Below are 14,029 nucleotides of genomic sequence, written 5' to 3'. Positions count from 1 at the left end.
GACACACATGTTTACATACACATACAAAAAATCCATGTCAAAGTGCCAGAACTTCTGTGGGAAGAAAAGCTGAAGCATCTTTGCAGGACTATGCTACTTGCTGTCTTCTACTTAAATAAACAGTGCTTAACATTTTTAAAAGACTAAAATTCCACCCATGAAATCTACATATATTATATAGATTTTCAAAAGAAAGCAACCTCACAGTGACATCAACATCCAGCTTCTAAACAGGCTTCAAGTCAAGCAAGCAGAAAACAATCACCTAGCCAACATGAAACATTGAGAAAAGTGGGAATTTAAACTGCCACTTTCTTTCAAGAAATACAGGGTTTTTTCAATGCAAACTCCATCTTGAGTATTCTGTTGATTTAAATACAACTCTTTGTAGTAGTTTAGGAATCATCTATGAAAGTATATGTACATGCAATTGAAGATTGTCTTTTGGGGGCATGCATGAATTAATTTTATTGCCTGGGTAACAGTGGATACACTCACGCTTTTCAGTTCAGCCTGACAAATATTTATTGGGCTATCAAAACCCTGTGATATGCCTATAGAGAAATTATAGAATACAAAGAGATCAAAGCATGAGAAAAATGTACCACAGTGAATACAATATGGGGGAGTGTATAAGTATTAGTTAGAAAGTTTTGGAAGAGTATAAATGGAGTTTGCACAACAGTGTTTGAAATGCTAATTCAACTATTGAGTTGCCAAGGATTAATGACACACTTTATAACTGTGTTTTCACATGATACATAATTAAAGCAAAGCAAATAAACAAGGTGGTCAAAAGAATGTATATGAATAGGCGGACATGGAAAACGCCTGCATATATACCAACATACAGGAAGAATGAGGGGAAGAACTGTATGCCACATGGCTGAACCAATAGACAAAGAGAGATTCTGAAATGCCACATGATACAAGAGCAGGGAGGTAGTTTAGTGATTATAGGATGAGAACATTCAAGGCCCTGGTGAGATCTGCCATGAAATAGAACTGGCAGTGGGGGGAATACTCACTCATGTTCTGTGTGTGGCGAAGCTTCCTAAGTCAAAGTTGGTACAGGATAAAATGAAAGAAACCTGGGGATTAGGATTATAATTGGCAACAAACGTCCTGGAGGTGGCAGGATAGTTGGGATATAAGGAATGATTAGATCAGGAAGGAAGGATTTTATGCTTCAGAAGCCAGGCAAGTGAAGTGGGAGCAGGGAAAACCCAGGCTCTTCCAGGCATGCCAAAGAATACATTTTAGAAGATTCTCTGTCTCTAGGATTTCAAACAAAAATTATGTGTGAATGAAAGCTCCAGATCCGAGGTTTTAGCTGCAAGAAGGGATAAAATAAGAACTTCATGAGAAGAGCAGGCTGGAAGTTTTATTTAGCCAAGAAAAAGTAACCACATTTTGAAGCTGATTGAAATCTGAGTGCAACTCCTTCAACTCGGAGGACATATTCCACAACCGCCCCATTTTACAATGGCTTTCGCAGGCCTGTTTTATATCTGTTTCCTTAATTAGAAGACACACTGTGTACTTCGTGGAGTTGTTTTTACATTCTAGAAGGACAACTGATGAGATCTGTATCACTTCCTGCAAGGCAGTAAGTGTGTGGAGTTTTCCTGCTTGGGCAATATGGAGGAACCTAGCAGACACTGTGTAAATGGAGTCAAGCAAGAATGGAATTTGTAATCCTGTCTGCCCAGCAGGCCAAGGCTCCTTTCTCCCTTCTAGTGATTTGCAAACACAGAGTGCATTAGAAGCAGCAGAAGGGCTTGCTACAGTACAGATGGCTGGTTTTCAGATCTGGCATTCTTGGAGGAGGGCCTACAAATGTATTTCTAACAAGGTCTGGGTGATATTGATCTTGCTGGTCTGAGGACCACACTGTGAGAACCAGTGCTATAAAACACTTTAAACTCATTGTCCCCAGTAAGGCAAGTCTGTGGAAATAAGACTATTTTTAATGAATTTCTGGTAAAAGAAATAGAAAATTTAGGAATTGCGGGCTCTATTAACATAGCAACTATGATATTTCCTAAATAGCTATTTATACTTAAGTCCACTTGCCAATGTTACAGAGAACATCTTATCTATCACTATCACTCTGGAATATTTAAAACTTCCTTCTAACCCCCAATTTAGCTGATTAGTTTTCCTTTTCACTTTAATATGGATGAGGGACTGTTTTGGATGCTTTGAATATATGAACTTCCGTTGTTTCTCACAACCACATAAGTAATGTATTTTATTAAATCCATTTACAGTAGTGAAATATGAGGCGGGGGACGTTAAAGCTCCCACTAATAGCTAAACAAAAGGAAATGTTGGTATCCTTTTAGGCTCAATATTTTGGTTTTACCTTTCTACCTAAATTACCGAGCATTCCGTTACAGTACACCATGAGCAAGGACACCTACCTGTTCCCAGAAACAGGACATGGTATCGCCCATCGGCAGCGCTCACCCGGTCCACAGCTATCTTTGTATACTTGTAGTCAGTGCCTATGCGGACGAGCAGGGGCCTTCTGTGGATGGGGTAGATGGAATTGTACATGAGAGGATGGTTCCTAATAAACGTGACAACATCATCGGGGAAGTCCTTGGTGGTCCTCATATTGGGTGTAAATGCCCCTCCTGGACACTGAAAAACAAAACGAAAAGAAAAGAAATTAGTAAAATGCTTTCTTTGTCTTAATTATAATCATTTTCAAAACACTTAAAAAGTCAGTTGGTTGTAAGTACATTGGAGATCCAGTGAGAAGAAAATGAATATTCTGATACTATAGATAGAGATCACTATCTATAGAAAGTTAATACATGAGATGCATTTAATTGGATAATTGAAAGACATATCTCCTTATTCTAGAGTGTTTTCACAGAGAGGTTGATGTACCTTTTAACATGCTCCAACTTTTCCCTCTTCTCATCCATTTCCTATTCTGTACCAAGATGTTTATTGCTAGCAAAAACACCCATGGACACAATTCAATGCTGCTATGGCTTTAAAACAAATGAGATGGCCATTATCACATTCAATTAGAATTCTAATTTAAAGAGTCTCTTTCCATATGACCTCCTTTTCCTGAAGTTGAAGCTCAGCTCAGTGTGGGGGTGAGCTCTGATAACTCTCCTCTGGAAGAGAGTTCTATCAAGCCCAATAGCTTTAGAGCAAAACACCAGGCGCTTAGGCTGGCTTACCAGCTCCTATCTGCAAAGTCAAGCTTGTAGCTAGTGCTATCCCTGAGTGTCATCTTTAGGTTTTGGCATGTGCAGTTGCCCATCTGACTTTCTCTGCTGAAGGCCCTGGCTTCCTGTTTCCTCATTCAGTTCTCAGTTGAAAAGTTACTTCCTCCGGTGTGATCACACCGGAAAACCTACACCTCTCCTCTGTCTCCTCAGCTGGGTTTCACTTCACAGCCCTTTATGAAATAGTACTTTACATACTGATTGCTTTCATCTTTACTGCATATCTGTTGCCTAGGTCATAATTGTGTTAGTAAGAATTGGATCTGCCGGGCAGGGCTGTGGTGGCGCACTCCTTTAATCCCAGCACTCAGGAAGCAGAGGCAAGCAAATCTCTATGAGTTGGAGGCCAGCCTGGGCTACCAAGTGAGTTCCAGGAAAGGCACAAAGCAACACAGAGAAACCCTGTCTCGAAAAAACCAAAGAATTAGATCTTCCTATTTTGCCTATTATTTTATCATATAAGAAAACTGGCAGTAGTTGACGTCTGGTGAATGTAGTTATGGGAGTGATTATATTCTTCGTTAGATGATTTGGCCTGAAATTTAGTGTAAGGACAGATGAAATAAGAGATTTGCTTCTGTCCCGAAGAGGAATAATTAGAGCCTCGAGATTTCAGGGCAGATAGAAAGTAACAATGACATGAGGAAAATAGACAACTACAAAACTTCCACAGTTCTGGAAGGAGGACCAACAGAACTTCTGAGGAGGAAGGTTACTCTGATACCCAGGACCAAAGTTCAGGTAAAACGGAACCGCTGAAGCTTGGAGCTCAAACTCACTCACTAATAGCACCTGAGTGTTAAGTCCTGTGAACCAAATGGTCTAATATATCAGCATGCACAAACAGTATGTGCCTAAATTTATTAAATACTTCATAACATTACTCTCCGAAACAAAAGTGAGTTTCATATTTTTCTTTAAATAAAATGCTTCTGCTTTAGTTTTTATTTAGACTTTAAGGGAGTTTTACATAAAACAAACAAAGCCAAATTGCTCTTTTTACCATCGAGGTAAGTGTGGTATGCTATAAGGACTGTGACCCACTAGGAAGTTATGCTTCAGTCAAAGCTGATAGTGACCTCTCACAATCAACTCTTTATTCCCACAAGGAATATAGGGTGAACATTGTGAGATTTTAACAGAAGATAGAAATGGAGAACTTTGTGTGAAATCTGTCAAATCATTACTGTCAATTTTGTTAAGAAAGAGAAACGGCATTGGAAACCAAGCAAGATGTGTGTTGAATCCTTACTATAGATAGCCAATGACATCAGTGCCTTTGGGTCAGCATGGATAGACAGACATTTGCACAAACCTCTCAGCAGAACTCAAATGCAAACACATTATCATGAATGTAAGTTTTAGACTGAAACCAATTGAGACAAGAACTTTTTTTGTAGGACACACACACACACACACACACACACACACACACACACACACACACACAATATCAACTTTTTGGAGAAAAACACCAAGAACAATTAAATGACTGACAGAATAAATAATAAAACACAGCCTGTCACTGCATATTCCCATGACTTGGGAATATGACTTCATTATAAAAAAAGCATTATATTTAAATATTCCTGTTTATAAATTTCCCAAAATGAAGACCAAATGGGGACAAATAATTTAATTTGAGGTTGTTCAAAGCTGACAGTTGTGTTCCATACTTCTTCAAAGTATGGGTTATGGGTGTTTTCAGGCCTCATTTTTCACACAAAGTGGAAAAAGCATGCTGCCCACTGAATGAAAATATGGAAAGAACAATGTAAGGGCAATTTCAGCAGCTCCAGACTCTCTGAAGACACCACTAATTATGGCTTGCCTTGGCGATCCATCTCCTTAAGTGTTTGCAAGCATTTTCGTTGGTGCATTCTAAAGAAGTGCAAAGTTAACTTACATTACCAGGCAATTTTTATAATTCCTAGTCAATTTAGTAGTTTGATGTGTGATTACCTTTTAAAATTATTTCTTTTATTTTTGAGATTATACTATAATTACATAGTTCACTCCTCCCCCTTTCCTCCTTCCAAACTCTCCCACATATTTCTTTTTGCTTTCTTTCAAATTCATGCCTTCTCACTAAATATTCTTTTATATATATGTATATATGTGATGACCTTACTAAATTATCAGAGCCCTATTTAGAAGTTTTACTTAAAGATGAGAATCTTAATGAAAGCTTTGTTCAAGCTGCTCAAAATCATGCTGGTGAAATACGTAACACAAACCAGTATTTTAAAAATTATTTTTATTATTATTACAATTATTATTGGTGGTGATATGCGAGAGTTGTGTGCGTGTATGTGTGTGTGCACGCGTGTGCGTGGTGATATGCGAGAGTTGGTGGTGATATGCGAGAGTTGTGTGCGTGTATGTGTGTGTGCACGCGTGTGTGTGTGTGTGTGTGTGTGTGTGTGTGTGTGTGTGTGTGTGTGTGTGTGTATGTGGTTTAAGGACAGCTTTGTGGAGTCAGTTCTCTGTTTCCACTTTTACAAAGATTCCAGGAATCGAATTCAGGTCATACGGCTTGCATAGCAAGTTCCTTTATCTGCTAAGCTATCTCGCCAGCCCCAAACTAGGGATCTTTACATTTCTTCCCTCAATAACTCCTCTCACACTTTTGTTATGTATGCACAATGTGCTCCTACCTTAGAAATAAGTCTCCTCATATGGCATCATTTTCAAATTTAGAAAAGAAGTAATCCTGATTATGAATCATTCTGCTGATTCATGCCATAGGATTTGCAGTCAAGACAAACTGAGTTGGAAAAATGGTAACAAGATAAAAAGTTGACTTCCACCTCTCAATACGTACTGGTGATTTTCCTCATTGTAAACCTGGCAAGGGCATTTCGTGTGTGACAGCTCTCTCATCATCATCTGGTACAGGGAAGCATGTATATTGGGGCCTTGGGATAATATAAACCATATTTTATTCTACAAATTTCAGCAGTTCAAATTTCACTCTGAGGCCTTTTATCTCTTCAGAGTTGATTATTGTTCAGACAAATAGACACATGTTCAATTTTAGCTATTTAATTAGACACAAGGGTCTGTAAATCAGACTGGAATCATCGCTGTAATATATACCAAACCACCTGTAGCTGGAGGGACCATAGCCTAAGGGGGAACCTCCTATTGTGATATTTTCCTAGAGCAACAGAATTTCTAACTGCACTGTAAATGTGTATCTTTATACCTATAGATAAATGTAGCTTTCACTTCTCATCAATGAAGCTTCTTTTTGCTGCAAATGGAGACTATTATAGAGAATCACAATTGGTTAAAATGCACATAGGTGGCTGTGGGGTATCCAATTGAAGTCAGTGTACAACTATCTACAATATAATCCCTACACCTAACAATGGAAGAGCAACCCTAGAAGAAGGGGTAAAAGTTTGTAAGAGTAAGAGAATGAGAACATGTTACTAGCTAGTGTCCCCTAGATATGACCAGATAACTGCTCCATGGGATCTCAGCACAAAAAAAGACCTGCCTCGGGCTGGAGAGATGGCTCAGAGATTAAGAGCACTGGCTGCTCTTCCAGAGGGCTTGAGTTCAATTCCCACCAGTGACATGGTGGCTCACAACCATCAATAATGAGATCTGGTGCAGGCAGAACACTGAATATATAATAAATTTTAGAAAAAAAGACCTGCCTATTGACTACCAGTTCACATGCCAACGTGAATGTGGAAATTTTCACAAGGTCCCACCAGTAGAAGAAGAGCTCCCAAGAGTGAGAACCAGTTTTATCTAATTTTATCAGGCCCCTCCTAATAGGTCAGGCAATCCAATGTGGTCACCCCTAATCACATGTACACAAGAGCAACATTAAATAAACCCAGAAGTTGTATATATATGTTTTATGTGTAATAATAATTATAAAAACAAGAATAATTACAGAAAAGGTGATAAATTTGAGAATGCTGGGGTATGGGAGAATTTGGAGGGATAAAAGAAGGGTGGAAATGATGTAAAAATACAAAAAGAAGAAGATGGCATAATCACTATGCACCATCATAAAACATCGACATTCTGTAGGTTAATTTTATTATACAGATCATCATTAAATCATTTCAGTTAAACTCCTAAAGGATTTGTTTTCCCCAGTTACTTTATCCCACTCTTATGAAGCAGTGGTAAACATCCCTTTCTGAGACATTTTTACTGAAGTGCCAATGGAAAGGCTGGAAACGAAGACTGTCGTGGAACAGGGAGATGAACAGTTGTGCCGCTAACTCCTGAACTACGCTCACGTTCATAAGCACCACCACCTCTTATCTTCCTATGCTCTCCTCCCCAGAGCTGGGATGAAAGTCTTCAAAGTCAATACAGGTCTTAACTAATACGTGTGTGTACCTCCTTTGAGCATTTATTTTATCCAAATACCATTTGATGAGTCCTGTAGTGAATATTACAATGAGAAATTACTGTGACTTTCTCGATACAAGCACACTAATAATGTAGATAAACATTCTGGTTTTGACAACAAAGTAATGACTGGAGACACACATAAAATATAAATGACAGAGCATGGTGCAGGACCGATTGTCATGCACGTGAAAGTGTCAGTATTTACAAAATGAACTTATAGGGCTGATGAGGGCTCAGCAGGTAAAGACATTTACTGCCCAACTTGATTACTTGAGTCCTATCACTGATACATACATACATGGTGGAAGGTGCAAATTGACGTCTACACACACACACACACACACACACACACACACACACACACCCTTCACTGAAATAAATGCACAAGTAACATTATAGGACTGAACAGGTAATATTAAGGACTATATATTTAAATATATATTTATAAATATATGCATGAAACAACAATTGGTGAAATAAGAGGCCATGAATTTGAAGGATGGTAGGGAGTGGTATATGGGAGGCCTTGGAGGGAGTAGAGGGAAGGGAGAAATGTAATGAATTTATAATCTCAGAAATAAAGACAGAAAGCAAACTCAGGAGAGCAGATGAACATGACTGCTAGGGGCCGTGCAGAAGAGCAGCAGAGGCTGTGCTCTTCAGGGAACTGTGCTCCTTGCGATACTGGGGGATGCAGTGCTGATACGCTTCGAAATGGGAGTTAAAAATGATCACTTTGTTGGTTCTGCTTCGGCAGCATGTGCAGGCTGTACAAAAAGTCTACAGAAGCCTCACCCTCGCTGTGAGAGGAGAAGGTGATTCATTAGCTCAGCCACAGAGAGTCTGCAGTCTCGCATGCCCTTTGCAACATCCCAAAGGTGTCTTGTTTCTTCCACAAACTGAGATGCTTATGGGAAAACATCATGACACACTTGGCCACCCTCCCAGCACCTACATGGACTCGCTGGTTGGGCTGTTTGCTAGCACAGCTCCGTCCGTACCCTGCTTCGAAGGAAGCACTACTGGGAACCTGAGAATGAGGGTATAGGATTTCTGCCAGTGTCATTGATTTAAAAACACAGTTATATATTTATGAGGTTGACCCAGCAACCAGACTACTGTGTGGAGAAATAAAGAATGACAATGACAGTTGATCCCTGGTTGGGACGACTTCAGAGACAGAGGGAGCATTCTTGACCTAGAGGAAAAGCACTGTTGAGTTCACTTGGCTGCAGATCTGGCTGCAGCAGCAGGAAGCACAGGGTTGAGGCAGCCACTGGCAACTGAGCTAGAAAGCTGACTTCATGCTGTTTTGCTGGGCTCAGGGTGGAGTGACCAGATCTTTGGGTCATTCCTCCACCCTGCCTCGTTGATTCCCCAAGGATCACTCATCTGACAATTTCTGGATTTAAAGGAGCTGTTGTGGTCTCAATACCAGATGTAAAAAACCACATTATAGAAAAATGTCTTAAGTACTGACTACTCCCTTTTTGCACGGACTCTGTTCCAGATGTGTGTCACTAAGCCCTGGCTGATTCCACACTGTTTTAGGACAGAGGAAAATGCTTATTCTTAAGAGCTTTAAAAAAAATGGACTGTTAGCAGAATTTTCTAATTTAGCATTGGTTTATTTGTGGAAAAGGGTTGGTCTCTTCCCACAGTGTACACAATTATTGCTTTTCAGCAGAGTGGTTTTCTATGTTCTACTCAAAGCCCCGTGTCCATGTCAAGGTGGCTTTTAAGGTGCTACTTGGGTGAAGAGCCATAGGTGGAATGAGGCTGATTTCAGCTGCAAAAATATCCCCACCATGGTTAATTTCACGTTACTGCTGGAATGTCTTTGGTTGAGAAAAGGCACAAATAATATACTCCAGGCAGGAGCAAGCTGGCTTCAGAGCCTTCTTCATGAGATTCTCAGGCCCCACTTGAACAAATGCAACTGTATGCTACAGGAGGGAGGATGCGGAGCTTTTCGGAGTTTGCAAGCCAGTTGCCCCTGTACTATCGGTACGTACTGCAGAAAATACGCCAAACCACAACCACCTGTCACTCAATTAGGCCTACTTTTCCTCCTTTAAAAAAAGCCTAATTGACCTTTGAATCAGTTAGTAGTTAGGCTTCTGGACATGCATGAAGGAATTTGAGTGGAGTAAAGAGAGACTTCCTCACGTGCAATTTTCTCAGCCTGCCCCTCCCTTCTCTGCCCCTAGGTAATCTGTGCTCCAAATCTACCATTGGATGTGAAGTACCCTGAGATGACTGTATCTGGTGATTGTTTTTCTTGGTTGTAAAAGCAATTACTCGGGGCTCTGTCCATGTTATCTTGAGCTGTGAGCATTAAGGAGGCACCATTTAAAAGGGACTTGTGGATTCTATGATCAAGTTAGTTGTTAGACATGATTAATTGTAACATTTTAACTACAGTGTTGTTAGGAATCAATAATAATTCTCATAATTTTCAAAAGTAACTAAAAATTATTTCTCCTATATAAAAATGTATCAATATTCAATCTTTAAGTTTCTTATCCAGAGAATCAAACACATCTTTTTTTAATTTTCAGGAGATAGAGAGTCCATTTATGCTTAGTGTATAATTAAAAAACCTTGATGGTAGAATAATTTAAGATGTTTAGAAAACAAAGGACTGGACAATATAATAAATACCCTGTAATGACATAAAAATAAAGTGAACCAATATTAGAAATCTTCTGTGGGATTCACATCTTGAATACGATTTATTAAGAATATTTGCATCCACTGGGAAGAGAGGGAGGAAGGATGGTAGGAGTCACTGTGGTCAAGGACACCAAAAAAACTTGGCCCACAGAATCAGCTAAGCAGGACTCACAGGGGCTCACAGAGACTGAAGTGGCCTTCAAGGAGTCTGCATGGGTCTGTGCTAGGTCCTTTGCATACATGCTGTGGTTGTATAGCTTGGTGTCTTTGTGGGACTCCCACTGTGGAAATGGGGGTGTCTTTGACTCTTTTGCCTGCTCCTTGGACCCTTTTCCTCCTACTGGATTGCCTCCTCCAGCCTTCATATGAGAGTTTGTGCCTGGTCTCATTGCAGCTCGTTATGCCAAGCTCAGCTGATATCCTTGGGAGACTTTTTTTTTTTTTTCTGAAGGGAAACAGAAAAGGAGTTAATATGGAAGAAAGGGGTGGTGGAGGACTGGGAGGAGTAGAAGCAGGGGATGCTGTGGTCAGCATGTATTATATGAGAGAAGAATAAAGAAAAAGAGAAAAAGAATATTTTTATCTGTGTTCATCAGAAGGAGCAGCCCACAAGTTTTGTTTCATTTTGTTGTGTTTTTGTCTGGCGTTAGCTTCAAGAGAATACTGCTGTAGTGGAATTACTTTGGTAGTGTTCCTTATTTTATTTTAATTTTATGAACAGCTTGATCAGTACTCTCGCCAGCTCTTCTACACAAGTTTGGTAGACCGGAGCAGTGAACACACCTGGTCCTTCTCTCCTCAGGGAGAATTTTTATTGCTGCTTTAGTCTCCTCTGTTAGGGCTGGTTTAAGCTGTTTGTGTTTTCTTCACTTAACTCTGGTAGATCATATATACTTAATAATTTATCAAATTCTCCTGGATTTATCAAGATCTCTGGGGTACAACAGTATTCTCTAATAAGTATGTGTATTTCATTGGTGTACTCTCTAATTTTATTATTTTGAGTCTTCCTTTTCTTTTTGTCAGCTAAGGTAGGAGTCAGTCAATCTCATGTATCTATTGACTGTATTCTGCTTGATTGATTGTATGTCTTGTTCTTTACATGTACGTTTCAATAATATCTGCCATGACGCTGGGCAGTGATGGTACACGCCTTTAATCTTAGCATTTGTGAGGCAAAGGCAGGTGGATCTCTGAGTTCGAGGCCAGCCTGGTCTATAGAGTGAGTTCCAGGACAGCCAGGACTGCACAGAGAAACCCTGTCTTGAAAATCAAAACAAAACAAAATAAAAGAAAACCGTATGTCCTGACCTTCCTTACCTTGACGCCTGCCGTTTCTGAACTTGCCTTTGTCTTACTTTTCTAAGACGTTTAAGCACATTGTAGGTTATTTGAGGTATTTTGATATTTTATTACATTTATTTTATTTGATCTGTCAATGTTTTGCCCGCATGTATGTGTGTATGTGCAGCATGTGTGTGCTTAGTCCCTGCAAAGGCCACAAAAGGGCCTTGGAGCCCCTAGAACTGGAGGTATGGATGGTTGTGAACCTCCATGTGGGTGCTGACATCAAACCTGGGTCCCCTGAAAGAGCAACAAATGCTAGAAAGTGCTGAGCCTTATTTCCGGCCCATTTTTAGAAATTAGATTTATTAATTTTATTTTATGTTTTACCTGTATGTATGCATGTCTGTGCATATGTGCATACTTGGTATCTACAAAGGTCAGAAGAGGGAACTGGTATACTGGAACTAGAGTTATCGATGATTGTGAACCACCACATGGGTGCTGGGAACAAAACCTGGATCCTTTGGAAGAGCAAGAGGCGATCTTGACAACCAAGCCATCTCTCCATGTCCATTTTGACATTTTAATATAAACATTTACAGTCATAAATTTTCCTTTTAGAACTCACTAAGCAATACCCCCAAAGGTTCTGGAACATTCTTCTTTCATTTTTATTAGGTTCAAGGATTTAAAAACTTTCCTCCCTAATATTTTCAATTAACTGCTGGTCATTCAAGCAGACACAGAAGTCAAAAAAGAAGTTAACATGACTTATCCCTAAATTCATATTCATGTGAGTATCATGATATACGATGAAATTTCTTAATGTAAAAATGTAAAGAAGTATTATTTAAAAAAAAAAAAAACAGCTAGCAGGCTGGGCTTTTGAAAATCAGAGACAGTTGGATCTCTCTGAGTTCAAGACCAGCCTGATCTACTTAATGATTTCTGGCCAGGGATACATAGTAAAACCCTGTCAACAAAAGAAAGGAAAGGATGGAAGTGGGGTGGGGTAAGCACTAGTATTAACATATTTAGTCTTTTTCTGAAATTTCAAAGTGAGAATTTTAAAATTAGGGGGAAAGTCTACCATATTTAAGTAAGTTGTTTTGGAATTTCGATGAGATTTTGTTCATAACTGTAGCACTTATAAAATTGCATCTTCTATAACATACATGCTATATTAGCAAATCTCAAACCAGGCAAGGATTAAGCTAGATCCATGATGCTGAAAACTTATAATGAGCATACCCAGAGGACCATAGTTATATTTAATAAATGTAAATGTAACATTTGTTTAAATAAGATAAAAGTAAATTCCATCGATACTTACAGTTCCAGGTCGAGGATATGGAATTCTTCCTTGATAGGATATCAGCTGGTGATTGGGCCCTTCTTTGTGGGCAAAAGGCCCGTTGAATACAGTCTGTATATCAGATAAATGATACACACACACTGCAGATCCTTTAAAAACAGAGCTGAAAATGAAAACAAAGAATCTGTTTTACTTTTCTTAAAATATATTCCATTTGTGATAGTGAGAATTTGAGCACTCTGGCTAGGGAAGCAGATCATCCAGCAGTGGAGATGTTTCTTCCTACAGCAGAAGGGAACCAAGGAGGAGATCAACAGCCAGATATGCAGAGTGAAAGACCCTGCAGCATTCTGCCCTAATCCTAATCTGGATGTCTCCATCAAAACCCTCCCCTCAGGGCTCAGGGAACCCTGTGGAAGGTGAAAGAGGAGGCGGAAAGCTCGTAAGAGCCAGAGGTGAAGAAGAAGGCCAAGGAAACAAGGCCCACTAAATCAGCATTATCAAAGCACATATGAACTCACAGAGACTGAGTGAGGCACGGGTCTGCACAAGATGGGGACCAAGAGTTGAAAGAAGTAGACATCCATGCCTATCCCTAGCCCAGAGGCAATCTCCAACTGATAACCACCTGCAAATGAAAATCTACTTTCCTCTAAGGGAGTCTCACTGGGAAAACAAACTACTCTCAAGGGCAGGCTGTATGGCAGCAGTAGACGCCAACAGAGGACAAACTCAAGGGCATCTTGGGAGGTTCCTTGTCTCAGAATGTTGTGCCAGGGCTTCTCCTTCTAAAAACAAAATTTCTATATTTTTTTTCACTTTTATTTTTATTTACATATTCTTTCTTTCTTCTTCTCTCTTTTCACCCTACATTAGGCCTTCCAGCTTAATGTTTCTGTGGGATTCCTAAGGATGCAAATGAGTGATTCGCTGGCTTTTGTGCCTTCTCTTGGGCTCTTTTCTTCAGTTTGTTTGTGTTGCCAATTCTGATGTGTTAGTTTCGTTGTACCTTTATTATATTTTATATAATACATATAAAATTATATAATTATATAAAAATATATTTGTACCTATATTATATTTTATTATTATTCCTTAGGAGCCTGTTTGT

At 39.4% G+C, this 14,029-nt stretch overlaps 1 protein-coding gene across 1 annotated transcript in view; it reads right to left on the bottom strand.

Annotated features, from left to right (window-relative positions):
• Sema3c (semaphorin 3C) overlaps positions 1-14,029 on the bottom strand; it is a 156,117-nt gene that overhangs the window by 38,428 nt on the left and 103,660 nt on the right. Inside the window, exons 11-12 of the mRNA XM_042272933.2 lie at positions 12,937-13,081; positions 2,427-2,649 (exon numbers count right to left, since the gene is read on the bottom strand). Of these exons, the coding sequence (XP_042128867.1) occupies positions 2,427-2,649; positions 12,937-13,081 (368 nt within the window). The remainder of the gene's footprint in view (positions 1-2,426; positions 2,650-12,936; positions 13,082-14,029) is intronic.

This window comes from Peromyscus maniculatus, chromosome 3 (genome assembly GCF_049852395.1).
Source record: "Peromyscus maniculatus bairdii isolate BWxNUB_F1_BW_parent chromosome 3, HU_Pman_BW_mat_3.1, whole genome shotgun sequence".
NCBI classification, from domain to species: Eukaryota; Metazoa; Chordata; class Mammalia; order Rodentia; family Cricetidae; genus Peromyscus; species Peromyscus maniculatus.
Note: the sequence above shows the minus strand (reverse complement) of the source record. Positions and strands in the feature narration are given on the sequence as shown.